Source organism: Mandrillus leucophaeus, unplaced genomic scaffold (assembly GCF_000951045.1).
Source record: "Mandrillus leucophaeus isolate KB7577 unplaced genomic scaffold, Mleu.le_1.0 Scaffold1183, whole genome shotgun sequence".
NCBI classification, from domain to species: Eukaryota; Metazoa; Chordata; class Mammalia; order Primates; family Cercopithecidae; genus Mandrillus; species Mandrillus leucophaeus.
Genome location: NW_012100132.1, coordinates 294,413 through 310,065, shown reverse-complemented (window position 1 = coordinate 310,065; position 15,653 = coordinate 294,413). Strand labels below are relative to the sequence as shown.

Here is a 15,653-nt window from a genome sequence, read left to right as displayed (position 1 = left end):
GGTCTGGAACTCCTGACCTCAGGTGATCCACCCACCTCCGCCTCCCATAGTGCTGGGATTGCAGGCATGAGCCACTGTGCCCGGCCCACACTACGATTTTTAACACAAGATGTGGCCTTTATAATAACTCACTAGGGGCAGGAGAAAGGAGAGGTCATGGGCTGAGGCTTGGGACCACCACACCCCAGTTCCTGCACTGGAAAATTACAGGCTCGTTAAGGACCCAGAGCCCCTTCCAGGGCCACCCTGTTGGTCGAGAAGGGAGAACTTAGAGTCCTAAATTACAATTTGAAAAGGTAGCTGCTAATGTATATATATTAGAAACAGTAAGAACTGTTGTATTTGAAACAGAACTAAACTTTCTTCCCCTTTCTGCCATGAGGTGTTAAAAAAAATTTTTTTTTTGGCCGGGCACAGTGGCTCACACCTGTAATCCCAGCACTTTGGGAGGCCAAGGTGGGAGGATCACTTGAGCCCTAGAGTTGGAAACCAGCCTGGGCAACATAGTGAAACCCTGTCTCCACACACACAAAAAATTAAATTAGCCGAGCATGGTGGCCGGCCCCTGTAGTCCCAACTAGTCAGGAGACTGAGAAGAGAGGATCACTTGAACCCGGGAGGCAGAGGTTGCAGTGAGCCAAGATCACGCCACTGCATTCTAGCCTGGAGTGCCAGGCTGTCTCAGGAAACATGTACTTTTTTCATGTTTAAAAAAGGCAGTCAAATTAAGCAGTGTGGGGGTTGAATGCCAACTACAATGATACTAAGGTTAATTAGTTCTGACATCCCACTGCCATTCAGACCAGGCTAGAGGTGATGTTGCATGGAGGATGGGTGTGACGCTGCTCATGACTCCCCTGAACTGCTGGGTATCTTAACACTATCACCTACTGAGTTCAGAATGGGCATCTGACCCCCCAAGCCCCATCTCTTCCTCTAACTGCCAACCCTTTTTTCAGTTAAAGCAGCTCCATCCTTCCAGGTGCTTGGGCCAGACCTTGAAACCACCGACTCCTTTCTTATTCCCCACATCCAGTGCTTCAGCAAATCCTGTCAACTGTGCCTTCAGAGCACCTTCAGAATCCGACTGCACTCACTCCCATCTCACCACCACTCTGGTCTTGTTTTATTTTTTGAAACGGGGAGTCTCACTCTCCCAGGCTGGAGTGCAATGGTATGATCTTGGCTCACTGCAATCTCCACCTCCTGGGTTCAAGTGATTCTCCTGCCTCAGTCTCATAAGTAGCTGGGACTATAGGCGCGTGCCACCATGCCTGGCTAATTTCTTTCTCTTTTCTTTTCTTTTTTTTTGAGGTAGTTTTGCTCCTGTTACCCAGGGTGGAGTGCAGTGGCCCAATCTCGGCTCACTGCAACCTCCGCCTCCCGGTTCAAGTTATTCTCCTGCCTCTGCCTCCCGAGCAGCTGAGATTACAGGCATGCGCCACCACGGCCGGCTAATTTTTGTATTTTCAGTAGAGACGGGGTTTCCCCATGTTGGTCAGGCTGGTCTCGAAATCCCGACCTCAAGTGATCTGCCCACCCTGGCCTCCCAAAGTGCTGGGATTACAGGCGTGAGCCACCACGCCCAGCTAATTTCTATATTTTTTTTTAGTAGAGAAGGGGTTTTGGCATGTTGCCCAGACTAGTCTCAAAACTCCTGACCTTAAGTGATCCGTCCATTTTGGCTTCCCAAAGTTTTGGGATTACAGGCATGAGCCACCATGCCTGACCTGGTCCTGTTCTACATTTTAAGACTCCAAAATAACCACCACATGCAACACACAATAAAAACAGGCATGAAGGCCTTTCAGCTGGAACCGCCATCTTTCAGTAACTGGCCAAAATGACGAACACAAAGGGAAAGAGAAGAGGTACCTGATACATGTTCTCTAAGCCGTTTAGAAAACATGCAGTTGTTCCTTTGGCCACGTGTATGTGAATCGATAAGAAGGGTGATATTGTAGACATTAAGGGAATGGCTACTGTTCAAAAAGGAATGGCCCCCAAGTGTTACTATGGCTCAACTGAAAGAGTCTACAATGTTCCCCACCATGCTGCTGGCATTGTTGTAAACAAATAAGTTAAGGGCAAGATTCTTGCCAAGAGAATAAATATGTGTAACGAGCACATGAAGGACTCTGAGAGCCGAGATGGCTTCCTGAAACGCGTGAAGGAAAATGATCAGAAAAAGAAGGAAGCCAAAGAGAAAGGTACCCGGATTCAACTGAAGCGCCAGCCTGCTCCACCCAGAGAAGCGCCCTTTGTGAGAACCAATGGGAAGGAGCCTGAGCTGCTGAAACTCTTCCCTATGAATTCATGGCATCACAGGTGTTAAAAAAAAAAAAAAAAGAAAAAAGACCTCTGGAATAGGGGGAAAAAAAAAAAAAGGCATTAAAAAAACTATTTGGGCCGGGCGCGGTGGCTCAAGCCTGTAATCCCAGCACTTTGGGAGGCCGAGACGGGCGGATCACGAGGTCAGGAGATCAAGACCATCCTGGCTAAACCGGTGAAACCCCGTCTCTACTAAAAAATACAAAAAACTAGCCGGGCGCGGTGCAGGCGCCTGAAGTCCCAGCTACTCGGGAGGCTGAGGCAGGAGAATGGCATAAACCCGGGAGGTGGAGCTTGCAGGGAGCTGAGATCCGGCCACTGCACTCCAGCCTAGGAGACAGAGCGAGACTCCGTCTCAAAAAAAAAAAAAAAAAAAACTATTTGGGAAACAACTGAAGAAATCTGAATGTGACTAGATACTAGAGGATATGGAATCATCATCCATTTTGGTTGTGGTGATGGGAGAAGGAGAACGTGCTCAGAGAGGCAAACTGACGAGTACTTCCATGAGCTCAACTGCCCTCAAAATAAAAGGCTTGGGATAAAAGAGTGACATAGACTGAGGATGGGCCAGGGCTTAGGAGCATGGAGGCCACTCCTGACCTTAATACGCATAGTTTTGCTAGAGTCATGGAGACAAAACCTGTCTGACGCAGGCCCAAGAGAGAACCGCAAATGGGTATCAGCTGCTTCCCTGTGGAGCTCTGCTGCCAAGGGCCAGGAGCTGGAGAGGAAAAGGGGTCAGCAAAGCGGCTTGGCTCTAAGGAGAAATGACTTGATTTTCACATGGGAACGATGGTCCTGGTCAAGCAGAAAACAAAACTGACGGCGGAAGGTCTTACTGCTCAGGTGTTTAGGAGCAGGACAAGTGGGATCCCACCACAAAGTCTGGCCAGTTCCTTCCGGGCTTTCCCTTCATATACGCTTCCATCTGGTTGTAATATTTTTCTTCCTTAGTGGTTAAGTACAAGGCATTTCCACAGCTAAAACAGTGCAGGAGATCACCACACATATCACTGGGGAAATAATCCCTCAGAGGGAAAGCAACTTCCCTACGCCACCCCAAAAGCCAAACCCAGAGTCAGGGCTAGGCCTCAGGCTCCTGTCTGTCTAGTGCCTGCTGCTTGGCTGTGAGGTTCTCTGGTTCACGTGGTGATGGGTCAGCTGTGTTCTTACCTGTCCCCAAGGCTGGATCCTGGGCTGTCACCTCATTCATACATTGGGGAAGACGAAGGCCTCCTCATGAGAACATGAAGCACATGGATGGTGGTGGAGGAATTGGGGGTGGGGGAGTTAGGGGTCAGGTGTGCTCCCCTCACACTTCCTGCCCAGTGCTGTGACTTCTACATTTCTAAGGTGAGCCTGGCACCAAAAGACACTGGGTCTAGACTTCCATCAGGTTCAAGTTCTGATTTCTGCCACTTCACTTCCTAGCTCTGTGGCTGTGGGTACACCTCACCCCTTCTAAGTCCACATTCTCTCCTCTCCTCTCTGAAATATTGGCACTAGGAGCACCGGCTCTGGTGGCAGTGAGGATGAGATGCCAGCAGAGGCACAGGTGTCTGGATGTGCAATGATGGCAGCAAGTCCATTCACTGAATACTGGGGACCTACCAGGTGCCAATGGGGAGAGGGTGACTTCAGGCCAGGCTGTCCAGGCAGAGCTGAGGAGCTGCTGCTCGGACAGCTGCTGGGAGACCAAGGGTGGTCCTGAATTGGCGAGGAATGAGGAAGAAAGAGGAGCAATGCAAAAGGGTGGTGGTGTTTTAATCAAGTCTCATTACAAAGGCAGAATTAGGAATGAGTCCCACCTAGCTTCCACATGTGTGGGCAGCCGCTGTCACATGCACCTGTCGTGGCATTCAGCCCATGGCACAGACATATGTGGCTCAGGGCAAAAACCAGTGGGTGGGGCTCTGCACAGGAACCCTGGCCTCGGAATGGGAGACCCAGCCTGCCCAACACTGCTCAGAGCCCCTCCCAACTCTGACAACAGGCTCAGGTCAGGACTCCCCTGAAATCACGTGCCCTCCTGCCCCACTGCTGAGATCCCCAACATGCCAGACCTAGCTTGGAAACCTTCTTTCACCTGGTCGGCCAGGAAGGCAGCAAACAGAGATGGTAACTCAGGGAATGATGTGCTGTTCGGAAATGGCTAGGGAAACAACTGTTTCCCTACTGACCTGGCTGGACCCACCCTGGGCTAACAATCTTCCCAAGGAAGTCCCCAAATGGGAACCTAGGCTGAGAGAAGCAAGGCTATGGCGGCATCCAGAGGGCAGCCTCAGGTTTTGTTCCTGAGAACGAAGGGTGGCCCCGGAGGCTCAGGCATGCTCAGTGGGGCCAGGGCCACCAGCATGAGAGTGGGCAGGGGCTGCCACCTGTAGGGGGCCAGCACTGGGCTCCGGGGACGCCAGCAGAGGGGCCGAGAGACCATCAGCAGAGTCTGTGTCGAGGTCCAGCCTCCCGTAAGCTTCGCACAGAGGCAGGTCATTAGCTTCGCAAAGGCTTGAGCTTTTCCACCACCAGAAACCCCAGGGAGAGACAGGAGCAGGCAGAGAGGAAAGCCAGGGGAGGGGAGAGCAAGACAGAAGCAGAGTTAAGAAAACACGACCACACCCCAGACCTGCCTTTCCCTTTCTCCACTCCTGCGCCATCTGACCCGAGTCAGCAGGCCTGGCAGAGAGAGGGGGCCAGCGTTGAGAGCCACCCCAGCATCCTTAAAGGAGGAAGCTGCCCTGGCCCAACCACCAGCAGCTGTGTGACCTCAGCAAGCCCTTCCTGCCCAGCCTCCACGTGGGCCTGTCCTAGCCTATGCTTCCCAGCTGGTGCTGGTCCCCTTGCTCTTGCAAGAAGCTGTTGGGCTGGCAGCCCTCCCTCCTCCCTGACTGCAGAAACCCCAGTGTCACTGCACTGCAAACAGCTCTCGGAGGGCAGAGACTGTGTCTTCTTTCTGGGTTGGTCACTACCTGAAACTTAGCCTGAAGGGGGCGACAGCTGGGAACACAGGCCCTGGCACTTCCTGGTAGTGCTACACCAGCCAGGTGGCCTCCAGCAGGCGTCCCCACCTCTAACGCAGGGAATCCTCGCGGCAGCCAGGATGCAGGTGAAGAGCACAGCTAGCCCTTCCCATGCCCGCAGCTGTGACAGTCCATGCTCGCCTCGTGCTAACCTGCAGGCAGGGGCCCTGGCTTTCCCGCGGCCTGCCTCGCCCCTGGCTTCCTCTCTTGCTCCTGCCCTCAGTGTTCAGTCTCAGAACCGTCCTGGGCACAGAGTGGCATCCCGAGGAAAGCGGAGGATAGGCAGAGCCAGAAAGAGCAACTAAACAGCGGAGAGGGGGCAGGCGAGCACGGAGGCACAGCTCATGCGGGATGGGGCGGGGAGCGTAGCACCCTTTGGGGCACCAACAGGAAGGGACAGAGGAAACTCAGCCCAGCCCTTGTCGCTTAAAGGCGATGTACAGAGGAGGGAGCAACTGCTTCTGCCACAGGAGCTGTGTGAGGCCCCCAGGGGGCGCTGGTGTGGACAGCATGCCTGCGGGAGGAGACACAGGCTGGCCTGGAAGCCCCTCTGGGTGAAGCCAAGGGACTGTTGGGGGAGGGCATGGGAAGCCTGGCACACATGTCCTGGGTTTGCGCCCCGCTTTGCTGCAGGGCCGTGGGCAGGTTCCCTCTCTCCCTGCCCCAAGGCAAGGCAGGCAGGCTGAATTACAGGCCCACGGCTGCTCTGTCCAGGGGCCCTCAGCGACAGTGGCTGCCTCCAAGAGACAGACAAACCGAACAGCTGTGGAAGGAGATGCCCAGAAGGGTGTGAAACACCCCAGGACCCCTCTCAGCCACTAGTGTGGAGGAAATGCTGCCTCATATCTGCTGAGTTAATGAGTACTGAGGACCAAATATTCCCCCAGAACGCCCTGGAAAACTCTAGAACTGCTGCAGCTGAGCAGTGCCACTGAGCCCAGGACAGGGAAACCAAGTCCCAGGTCATGCTGGCTCTGGACATCTGTGGCTCCCAGCATGGCCACTGGGCAGAAAGGGGCATTTTAAATCCACCACCAGGAAGGTTTGTCCAGGAGAAGGCACAAGATGGACACGGACACTGCGTCTGCTGGACTGAATCTTGATTTTCTAAGTTAATGGGGCAGAGTGGAGGGCCTCCCTGTCTCCAGCCTAAGTTTACCCCAGGTAAATGATACGTGGACTCTGATTTCTCAGGGCCCCTCCAGCTCAAACGGCCGAAGGTTTCAGCTTCTTACATGGCCCCACGAGGGTCAGGATAATGGGTTTTGACCCTTCTGCATCCCCGGGGCCCAGCACGAGGCCTGGCATGTAGGTCGGCTCCAGCTCCGTGGATAAGGCTGAGTGGGTCAGAAACTGGAGGTCCAACGGCTTTCAAGGCCATTCCCTCATTCCCTGCCTGGGCTTCATCCCCCCACACTCCTATGACTGTCCCTGCCTCCACACTGGGGCTTGGTGACATCCACATGGAATTGTAACCCGGGTGCCCTGGACATAGGTGTGGACCTGACTGCCCAAGAGGGGCTGGCCCGGCCTTGGCTGAAATCTCTACATATGGATTCAGAAGCTAACAGGAGCAGCCCAGCCCCAGAAGGCACTGCCTGAGGAGGAAGGCTCTCGGAAGAGGACCTGCGGGGGATACAGCCAGGCGCCTCCCTTCTCCAGACCTGGCCTATCCGACTGGCATTGAGTCCTGTGGTTTTCATCACACTGCACTGTGGGAAAGGCCCAGGGCTCTGGCAGATGGTTGTGAATTGTCTGTCGATCAAACGCTCTGGTCAGAAGCTCTGCTCTGAAACCCAGGCACGGCTCCACTGCCAAGACCAGCAAGAATTTGAAAAAGCAGAAGGCAGCCTTGCCTGCTGGCCAGGCCCAGGTAGGCGGGCTCCCGCTCTGCATGGGGAGTCCAGCGCTATTTATACCTGGACGAGTAATACTCCTCCTCCAGCTCATAGAGGTCGATGGAGATCTCGTCTCGCAGTGTGATGAGCTTCCGGTCGCACTCCTCCTGCAGTGCGCGCAGCTGCTGATTGCGCTGGTCGATGGCCTCATTCACTGAGGGGAAGTCATTGAGGATCAGGAACTGCTTGAGGTCGGACACCAGCTTCATCAGGGACTCGCCGGCTCGGACCTGTGGCCATCAGAACGAGGGCGGGCACAGGGTGAGGGGGTGACAGCGGCCCTGCCTGCAGGTGGCTGATGTGGGGCAAGGGATGGCCTCTCTGGGAGCCTCAGCTTCTCATCTGCAAAGTGGGATTCTACCCCTGACCTCCACAAGTTCATTTGTGAGAATTAACTGAGCAAACTAGGATGTCAGTTCTGCAGGGCAGGCCCTCCCCTCCCTCAGCCTCTGGCTTCCACTCCTGCAGGACTGGCCTTCAGTCCAATCATGCAGGTGCACATTCTGCTCATGAAAAACTCAAACCCCACAGATAAAACTACGATCCCATTTTGCCTCCTGCCCCGGGGTAGGGGTAGCATGGCTGCCAGCTGGGTAGAGCTCCTGCGAGATCTTTTGCCATGCATTTTGAGCCCTGGACGTGCACCTGCGGGAATATCTGCTTGCTGTGTTTCTCCTGTGATCCGAAGGAATCCGATGGCGCCTACAGTTCCATTCAGCTGTTTGTCTTTTCACTCACAACTGACCTTAGGAACTCGTGAGTTAGCAGGAAGGGCTGCCCTCTTCCTGGCCACTGCACAGCTACAGGACAGGTATGGGTGGCTCTCTGCCCAGCCCTCCTCCAAGTGCCCTACGTGAGGACAGTCTCCTGAGAAATGATTTGCCCCACCTCATTCTTTAAAGCTGCTGACTGGTGAAACCAAAGCATCTCTACATTTGCCTCCTTCTGCTCCTTCTCGGGGGAAGAAGAGCAGACCAGCCCCAGAACCCCCTACACGCCACCCAGGAAACCCCAGCCGGGACAGATGCTCCCGGAGCCCAGGCTGTGCCCTCCAGCCTGGCCACTCACAATGTTGGCGGCTCGCACGTGCATCTCGTAATTGTCCTGTTCACCCTGAGTGGCCCGTGACACCTGCGTCTCGTCCTCAATCTGGGGGCAAACAAGAAAACCTAGAATCAACCCAGTCAAGGCATCGGCACCCCTGGCCCGGCCCAGCCCAGCTTATGGTAACTGTCATCTGCCCAGGATGCCCACACTATCCACAACCTGTCTGTGGTGCTGTCTACAGACCTGAGCGCTGTCAGCCAGACCTCTGGCAAGGTTCAGTTCCATCCTCTCTTGTTCTGGCCATGGGAGACAACAGGCACCTTGCTCAAGACAAATGGAGGCAACTCACACTGCTTACTGTGCTACATGCAGGGATGGGGGCTTATCTTGGACCAGTCTTTTTGGGCTGTGGGAGCCCTGTCTGGCAGGAACCCTTGTCACTTGCTTGGCATTTGGTAAACTGCTGGATGAGTGAAGGGATGATGTATTTTTTTTTCAGCGACCATTTCCTGATCACTTCCCAGGTGCCAGGCTGTGTCACGCACTTGACCACTATTAGCCCATGACATTTTCACAGAAGCCTGCCCTGCCACCCCTGGTTTATAGGTGGCCAAGCGAGGCTGGGACAGACTGGTGGTCAAGGAGTCTCAGATGGTGAACAGAGGGGCCAGGAGCCCAGCCAGTGCGTTCGGCTAACCTGGACAGGGCTTCCCAGCAGGTCTTGCAAGGGCTCAGCTCAGGGTGGGTGTCAGGTACCCTCAGTGGTTAAGACCTAGACTTTGTGGGTTCAAATCCTGGCTCAGCCAGTTATGAGCTGAGTCACCTTGGGCAAGTCACTAAGTCTCCTGGGCCTGGGTTTCCTCCTGAAATGAAGAGGACAACAGTGCCCACCTCACAGACTCCTCATGAAGATTCAGCAGAACAGGCACAGACAGCCTCACAACGTGGTTTGACACATGGCAAGCACTTAGTACATGCCAGCGTCCATACTTATCATCGTTGCTTATGGAGCCGGCAGGTCTGCAACAGCCAGGAAGGATCCAGCCCAATCTAGTGCAGCTGCAGCAGTCAGCAGGCTTGCAGGCCCCAGTGCCGACCGCTCCACCTGCCTGGAGGGCCCCCCACTTCTCCCCTCAGTCTGCTCCTGCTCAGTCTGCTCCTTTCTCCTGCTCACTGGCTCTGTGCCCAAAGTAAGTGTTTTACACAGGTAAACTCACCAGTCATCATAAGGACCCCACAAAGCAGGAGAAACTGAAGCACTAAAAAGTGAAATCTCCACCCAAACCCATACTGTTAGTAAGGGCTGGACATGGGGCCGCGGCAGTCCAGCCAGAGTCCCCTGCGCTGCTTTGCCAGGACGTGCCATTATTTGGTGTATCTACTGACCAGCTCCCTGTGCACTGGGTGCTTCCTGCCTGGAACACTATTCACTCACGCTGCTCAGCCCCTGGCCTCTCCTGTCTCCATCTCTTCCCAAACCCTGCTTCCCTTGGTGGTCCCCCCCACCCCCACCTTGGCGGTCTTGATGATCTCGGTGAAGTTATCCATGATGGACTTAATGTCATCCTTCAGCCGCTTGTTGTAGGACTGCAGCAGCGTCTCCTTGCTCTGGGGCAGGGCTCTCTGCTGGGCCATGGCCGAGCCTCAGGCAGCGCAGCGGGAAGACCTGGGACCTTAGAGTGCAGCACAGACCTCTGAGTGCAGGCAGAGTCAACCCAGGCACCCTCTATGCCCCAACCTTAGCAGAACACGCAGATTTCTGGGGATTCTCTTTCTGCCAAATAAAGTCAATCACTGAAACACAGATGAACTCAGTCCATCAGCAGGCACTGCAGGGGGTTCCAGGACTCTCCTCTGGCCCCGCCTTTGCCAGAGCAAGCTCATCCTGGAACTCCTGGCCAGCCCTCCAAGCCCTGTCCAGGGCTGCAGTCCAAACTTCATATCCAGGCCCACAGAGTGTCCCAGAGAGGCCTGCAAGCTCATCACCAGCCCCTGGCATAACTTCTTCGCGCGCCGCCACCCTCACCACGCCCTCCCATCCGAGGAGTCCTTCTGCACCGCCTACATCCACGCTTTCCTTCCATTCCCACTCCGGCTGCCCCGCTCCAGACCTCATCCCTGCACTGCGGCCCCGCTCCCTCGTCTCTGCGCGGCAGAGAAGAGGTCCTAAAAAGTGGTCATTCCGGCCGGGCGCGGTGGCTCACGCCTGTAATCCCAGCACGGGAGGCCAAGGCAGGGATCACCTGAGGTCAGGAGTTTGAGACTAGCCTGACCAACATAGTGAAACCCCGTCTCTACTGAAAATACAAAAATTAGCGGGGAGTGGTGGTGGGCGCCCGTAGTCCCAGCTACTCGGGAGGCTAAGGCAGGAGAACCGCTTGAACCCGGGAAGCACAGGTTGCAGTGAGCCGAGACCACGCCACTGCACTCCAGCCTGGGCAACAGGGGGAGACTACGTCTCAAAAAAAAAAGGGGGGGTGGGGTCATTCCACTCCCTCGCTTAACATCCCTCATGGCTCCTCCACCGGGACAAGGGGCTCAAGCCCCGCGCGCCTCTCGGCCTCTGCCGTAAGCCGCACTGGACAGCCTCGGCGCTGGACCTGCCTGGCCTTCGGGCCGGGCCTCTGCGCGCGGTGCTCAGGGAGGGTCCGGGGCCCCCTAGGTTCGCGGCCTGGCGCACGGTCGAGCGGACTCCTGGAAGCACTCGCGTTGTTTGTGCCCATTTTTGACGGGGTGGGGGAATTAAGTCACACGTAGGAAAGTGGATCCCCGACCTCTGCGCCTACGCACCCACACACCCCCCACTACCTCCATCCCCACTCCCCACCACACCCTCATACCCACCCCAGCGCCCGCGCACCAGACGCCGCGTCTGCCGGGTCGGCCTGGGGCGGGGTGGACAAGTGCCTCTGGGACCCGCACTTTCCCGCGTCTCTCCCCCGGCCGGGCCCGCCCGCCGCTGCGTCTCTTCCCCGCCGCGCCGCAGCCTCTCGGCCCCGCCTCGATTTTTACATTTATAGGAGTGCTGTTGCTTTAAATCTGAAATCCTGTGCCGGTATCAACTCTCGCGATCTCCAAGGCCGCATACATATTACCCACAATTCCGTTTTCTTTCTTTCTCCTCCCGCCGCCCAAGATGGTGAGTGAGTGCTATTTCCGTGCAATTATAGCCAGGTCTGTGGTGTATCCGCTGCCATCCTTCTCCAGGCGCGACCGCGGAGGGCCTCCTGTTCCGCCTGGCGCTAGGAGAGCCCTGCCTGGTGTGGCGCGGAGACATTGAGATGGACTAGAGCCCCGGGCGGCCGGGAGCGGGATGCGTTGATCCCGGTGTTGCTGGGCTGGGGGAGGAGGGCCTGCAGCGCCGCAATGCGCGGTTCGGAGTGGACGGGGCCGAGGCGCCCGGAGCCTTAGCATCTCCTGGGCTTCCTGGGGGCCGCTCCAGAGGTCTAGAGTGACGAGTTCTGAGCCCGCCCTGTTGCTTCTAGAACCTGCGGGGCCGCGATCCAGAGGGATCATGAGTTCGGGGTGTCTCCTGGGTTGGCGACGCGAAGAGAGCGTGGCCTCGGGCTTAGCCGGGCTCCGGCCGCTCGGGGTTCCTGGGGCTGCGTGCTCGTGCTGATGTGAGACAGTCCTGTCGAGGGGTGGTGTTGGGGGGCTGCAGAACGCTGCTCGCCGGCCTCGTTCAGGCGGGGGCTGTCGGCGCCCCTTGTTTTGGAGGAGCCAGCCTGAGACCTACCCCGGACAAAGCGAGTGGAGGCGGCGGTTTAACTGACGTTTTCTTTCTGCTCAGCCGAAAGGAAAGAAGGCCAAGGGAAAGAAGGTGGCTCCGGCCCCTGCTGTCGTGAAAAAGCAGGAGGCCAAGAAAGTGGTGAATCCCCTGTTTGAGAAAAGACCTAAGAATTTTGGCATTGGTGAGTAACGGCAGAATGAAAACTGTTTTCCCAAGGGAAAATGGTAATTGGGTTGTGTCGTATTTTGTAGGTTTTAGTGGGTGTAAAGTGGTCGCAGTCCTTAACCTGTGTCTCTTAGAGACGGGGGTAATGATGATACATGCTCCTTGCTTTCATTGGGAGTTGCTGAGTGAGCATTCAGCTCAATAGGGTAGTGACCTTGGATTCAGCTTAGCCATCCGGAAACAAGTACAGTAGCATTGTCACGGCGAGGCACTAGAACAACAATTCTGCTGTACTTGGTGGCGCCTTGGCTTGTTAGATGAGGAAAAGCATCGTGCTCTCGGGTTCTCAGGTGTTTGTGTGCAGATGATGTAAAAGAATATTTGCTATCTGAAAGATGGTGATGACGTTTTAAACCACCAAGATCGCTGATGCACCAACGCCCTTCTTGGTGGCCTCAGGCGTGAACTTGACATGGGATTTGAACCTCTCTCGATGTCACCCTTTATTTCTCAGGACAGGACATCCAGCCCAAAAGAGACCTCACCCGCTTTGTGAAATGGCCTCGCTATATCAGGTTGCAGCGGCAGAGAGCCATTCTCTATAAGCGGCTGAAAGTGCCTCCTGCTATTAACCAGTTCACCCAGGCCCTGGACCGCCAAACAGGTGAGGTTCTGTGGCATGGAAAGAGTTTCTCAGGCAAGGATTCCTTATTTCATCCAGAACATGAGGGTGGATGGCCTTAGGTTTCTTGAACTGCATCTGTCATTACATTGTAGTCATCATACAGCAGGACAGTGGTCTAGCATTTGTATTAAGTGACAAGGATTAGAACCTTGACTGTAAGCCTAAACTGAAGAGTGTTTTTCCAGCTACTCAGCTGCTTAAGCTGGCCCACAAGTACAGACCAGAGACAAAGCAAGAGAAGAAGCAGAGGCTGTTGGCCCGGGCCGAGAAGAAAGCTGCTGGCAAAGGGGATGTCCCCACTAAGAGACCACCTGTCCTTCGAGCAGGTGAGTAGGTCCCACCTTAGGGTGAACACTGGGGGCAGGCTGTTGCAGTGATGTAGAATTTCTTCGCCTGAAATCACTGTGAAGAGTAAAACCGACCTTTTTAACACTGAGTCAACAGCTGAGCCCAGCAGCTTCTTGTGACGGGAGCAGGCCCTGTGGTTGCTCACAAAGTGGTTGTGTGTTCTAGGAGTTAACACCGTCACCACCTTGGTGGAGAACAAGAAGGCTCAGCTGGTGGTGATTGCACATGACGTGGATCCCATCGAGGTGCGTTTGCCTGTTGACTGCTAACCCAAGGGCTTCTGTGTCAGTATTAGGAAGAGAGAGTAGGCCTAATGCCAAGTCAGTGGTGGGACTGAAGTGGGTGAGGACAGTACTGACACAGATCCAGCACATGCATGGCTCTTGCAATGATGTGAATCTCTCACTGAATTCAACCTTGAAGTGCAAATCCATGAGCTTTTTAACCCTGAGCAGTTGCCACCAAGCGAACTCTGAAATTTACTGCTTTAGGTCAAAATACACTCTTCAGCTAATGCTTTCTTCCAGCTGGTTGTCTTCTTGCCTGCCCTGTGTCGTAAAATGGGGGTCCCTTACTGCATTATCAAGGGGAAGGCCAGACTGGGCCGTCTAGTCCACAGGAAGACCTGCACCACTGTCGCCTTCACACAGGTGAACTCGTAAGTACACAGCCTGGCCCCAAACCTCCCCTAGCTCATTTAATCCATGCCTCACGGTTGTTTCCTTTTGCCTTAAAGGCCAATCTTTTAGTTTAAGAAATACATTTGCCGGATGCAGTGGTTCACGCCTGTAATCCCAGCACTTTGGGAGGCCGAGGTGGGTGGATCACGAGGTCAGGAGATCAAGACCATCCTAACACAGTGAAACCCCACCTCTACTAAAAAATACAAAAAAAATTAGCCAGGCGTGGTGGCGGGCAACTGTAGTCCCAGCTGCTGAGGCAGGAGAATGGCATGAACCCTGGAGGCGGAGCTTGCAGTGAGCCGAGATTGAGCCACTGCACTCCAGCCTGGGCGACAGAGCGAGACTCTGTCTCAAAAAAAAAAAAAAAAAATGTATTTGAACTTTTGCCAATGATGGTTAAGAATTTCTTCACCTGAATAAACCATGTGGTCAACATTGCATCTGAGGCAAAAGATTTGTCTTGAGCTAAAACTGAAGATATTTCTGCGTTCTAAAAGGGAAACTAAGACCAAAAAAAGCCCCACTTTCGTTTTCCCTCCTGCCTTTTAGGGAAGACAAAGGCGCTTTGGCTAAGCTGGTGGAAGCTATCAGGACCAATTACAACGACAGATATGATGAGGTAAGAGCTTTACACAAAATATTGTCATGCACAAATCATTTTACCAAATAACTGGCTGGCTTAACTTACGAGAAGTTCTGACGATCAGCTTGTAACAGTCCAACAGAATAACTCAACTAATAACCTTGAAAATATCAGAAAACAAGTCAAGCTGACTGCCTCTTTCTGTCTTTTCAGATCCGCCGTCACTGGGGCGGCAATGTCCTGGGTCCCAAGTCTGTGGCTCGTATCGCCAAGCTCGAAAAGGCAAAGGCTAAAGAACTTGCCACTAAGCTGGGTTAAATGTGCACTGTTGAGTTTTCTGTACATAAAAATAATTAAAATACAAATTTTCCTTCAGCCAGCGTCTGTTGAGTATCTTCGGTTGAATCTTATTTGGGGCTAAGAAGTACCCTTTTTTTTGAGATAGCCTCACTCTGTTGCCCAGGCTGGAGTTGCAGTGATGTGATCTCACAGCAACCTTTGCCTCCCAGGTTCAGGATATTTTGGTGCCTCAGCATCCCAGGTGGCTGGCTGATTCATGTTAGCCAGGCTGGTCTCAGCTCTTGACTTCAAGTGAGCCACCGCACCTGGTCCTTCCTGCCCTTACATATTCTTACACCAGGCGTTTTGTTTCCTAGAGATGTAACTTGCGTGTCAAGTTTTGGGAAAGTTCTTTGGAGTGAAACCAAGCCAGGATTTTATTATCAACCAGTCATGAGCTCATTTAAGGTAGAAGGCCAGAACTTTATACTAGCAGCACATGATCCAGCATAAAGGCAGTCTTTTTACTTCATTATTCAGGGGCAGGGCTTTAGCAGCTGATCTGTCACACACCAGGTGTCCCACGTAGGAATTTCTTAAACCACAGGTATGCTGTAGCTGCAGAGAGTCCATACCTTGGGGTTGAAAGAAAGCTGGCATTAGCAGGCTGCTGGGTTGAAGGGGAGGGAGCCAGAGGGTCGCTGGGGACTCACCAGGTCACGATGTACTGCAGATGCTCGTTCCTCAGAGTAACTCTGGTTTGCCCTCCAATGGGTCCTCCAGGGACTGTGCTCTCTGCAGAGACAGCAGACTTTTTTTTTTTTTTTTTTTTTTTTTTTTTTGAGATGGAGTCTTGCTCTGTCGCCCAGGCTGGAGTGCAGTGG

General features: G+C 54.1%; 3 protein-coding genes across 6 annotated transcripts in view; 1 reads left to right on the top strand and 2 right to left on the bottom strand.

The window, feature by feature from the left end:
• Positions 1–4,077: 4,077 nt before the first annotated feature.
• On the bottom strand, positions 4,078–11,295 carry MED22 (mediator complex subunit 22). Of its 2 annotated transcripts, XM_011965392.1 has the most exons (6): positions 11,141–11,243; positions 10,355–10,357; positions 9,809–9,969; positions 8,318–8,398; positions 7,271–7,479; positions 4,078–4,845 (listed from the first exon to the last, which is right to left on the bottom strand). In XM_011965392.1, exons 3-6 carry the CDS (start codon positions 9,929–9,931, stop codon positions 4,656–4,658), a joined length of 603 nt encoding a protein of 200 aa, XP_011820782.1. In that variant the 5' UTR covers positions 9,932–9,969; positions 10,355–10,357; positions 11,141–11,243; the 3' UTR covers positions 4,078–4,655. The 2 variants fall into 2 exon arrangements, with proteins under 2 accessions (XP_011820782.1, XP_011820775.1); XM_011965385.1 differs by lacking the exon at positions 10,355–10,357 and having other exon boundaries at positions 11,137–11,295.
• An 84-nt stretch (positions 11,296–11,379) lies between these two features.
• The window catches only part of LOC105528599 (60S ribosomal protein L7a), a 14,127-nt gene continuing 9,853 nt past the window's right edge, over positions 11,380–15,653 (top strand). The window contains exons 1-8 of one of the 2 annotated variants that reach the window (XM_011965408.1): positions 11,380–11,435; positions 12,087–12,207; positions 12,706–12,855; positions 13,062–13,202; positions 13,390–13,469; positions 13,752–13,882; positions 14,457–14,526; positions 14,704–14,865. In XM_011965408.1, coding sequence (XP_011820798.1) covers positions 11,433–11,435; positions 12,087–12,207; positions 12,706–12,855; positions 13,062–13,202; positions 13,390–13,469; positions 13,752–13,882; positions 14,457–14,526; positions 14,704–14,808 — 801 coding nt within the window. In that variant the 5' untranslated portion in view covers positions 11,380–11,432 and the 3' untranslated portion in view covers positions 14,809–14,865. Of the gene's footprint in view, positions 11,436–12,086; positions 12,208–12,705; positions 12,856–13,061; positions 13,203–13,389; positions 13,470–13,751; positions 13,883–14,456; positions 14,527–14,703; positions 14,866–15,653 lie in introns of those variants that run through there. The other variant, XM_011965401.1, reaches the window with a different exon arrangement.
• Positions 15,182–15,653, bottom strand: part of SURF1 (surfeit 1) — a 5,360-nt gene continuing 4,888 nt past the window's right edge. For both annotated transcript variants that reach the window (XM_011965418.1, XM_011965428.1), the window contains 2 exons: positions 15,483–15,564; positions 15,182–15,404 (listed from right to left, as the gene is read on the bottom strand). In XM_011965418.1, the coding sequence (XP_011820808.1) occupies positions 15,335–15,404; positions 15,483–15,564 (152 nt within the window). In that variant the 3' untranslated portion in view covers positions 15,182–15,334. The remainder of the gene's footprint in view (positions 15,405–15,482; positions 15,565–15,653) is intronic.

Bases quoted from the DNA above. Each gene is read 5' to 3' on its own strand.
- MED22 (XM_011965385.1), bottom strand. From the start codon at position 9,931: ATGGCCCAGCAGAGAGCCCTGCCCCAGAGCAAGGAGACGCTGCTGCAG. The intron at 7,480-8,317 runs GTGAGTGGCCAG...TGATGGCCACAG, and splicing joins ACGTGCGAGCCGCCAACATT to GTCCGAGCCGGCGAGTCCCT. The intron at 4,846-7,270 runs GTATAAATAGCG...GTGGTGGAAAAG, and splicing joins GAGGAGTATTACTCGTCCAG to CTCAAGCCTTTGCGAAGCTA.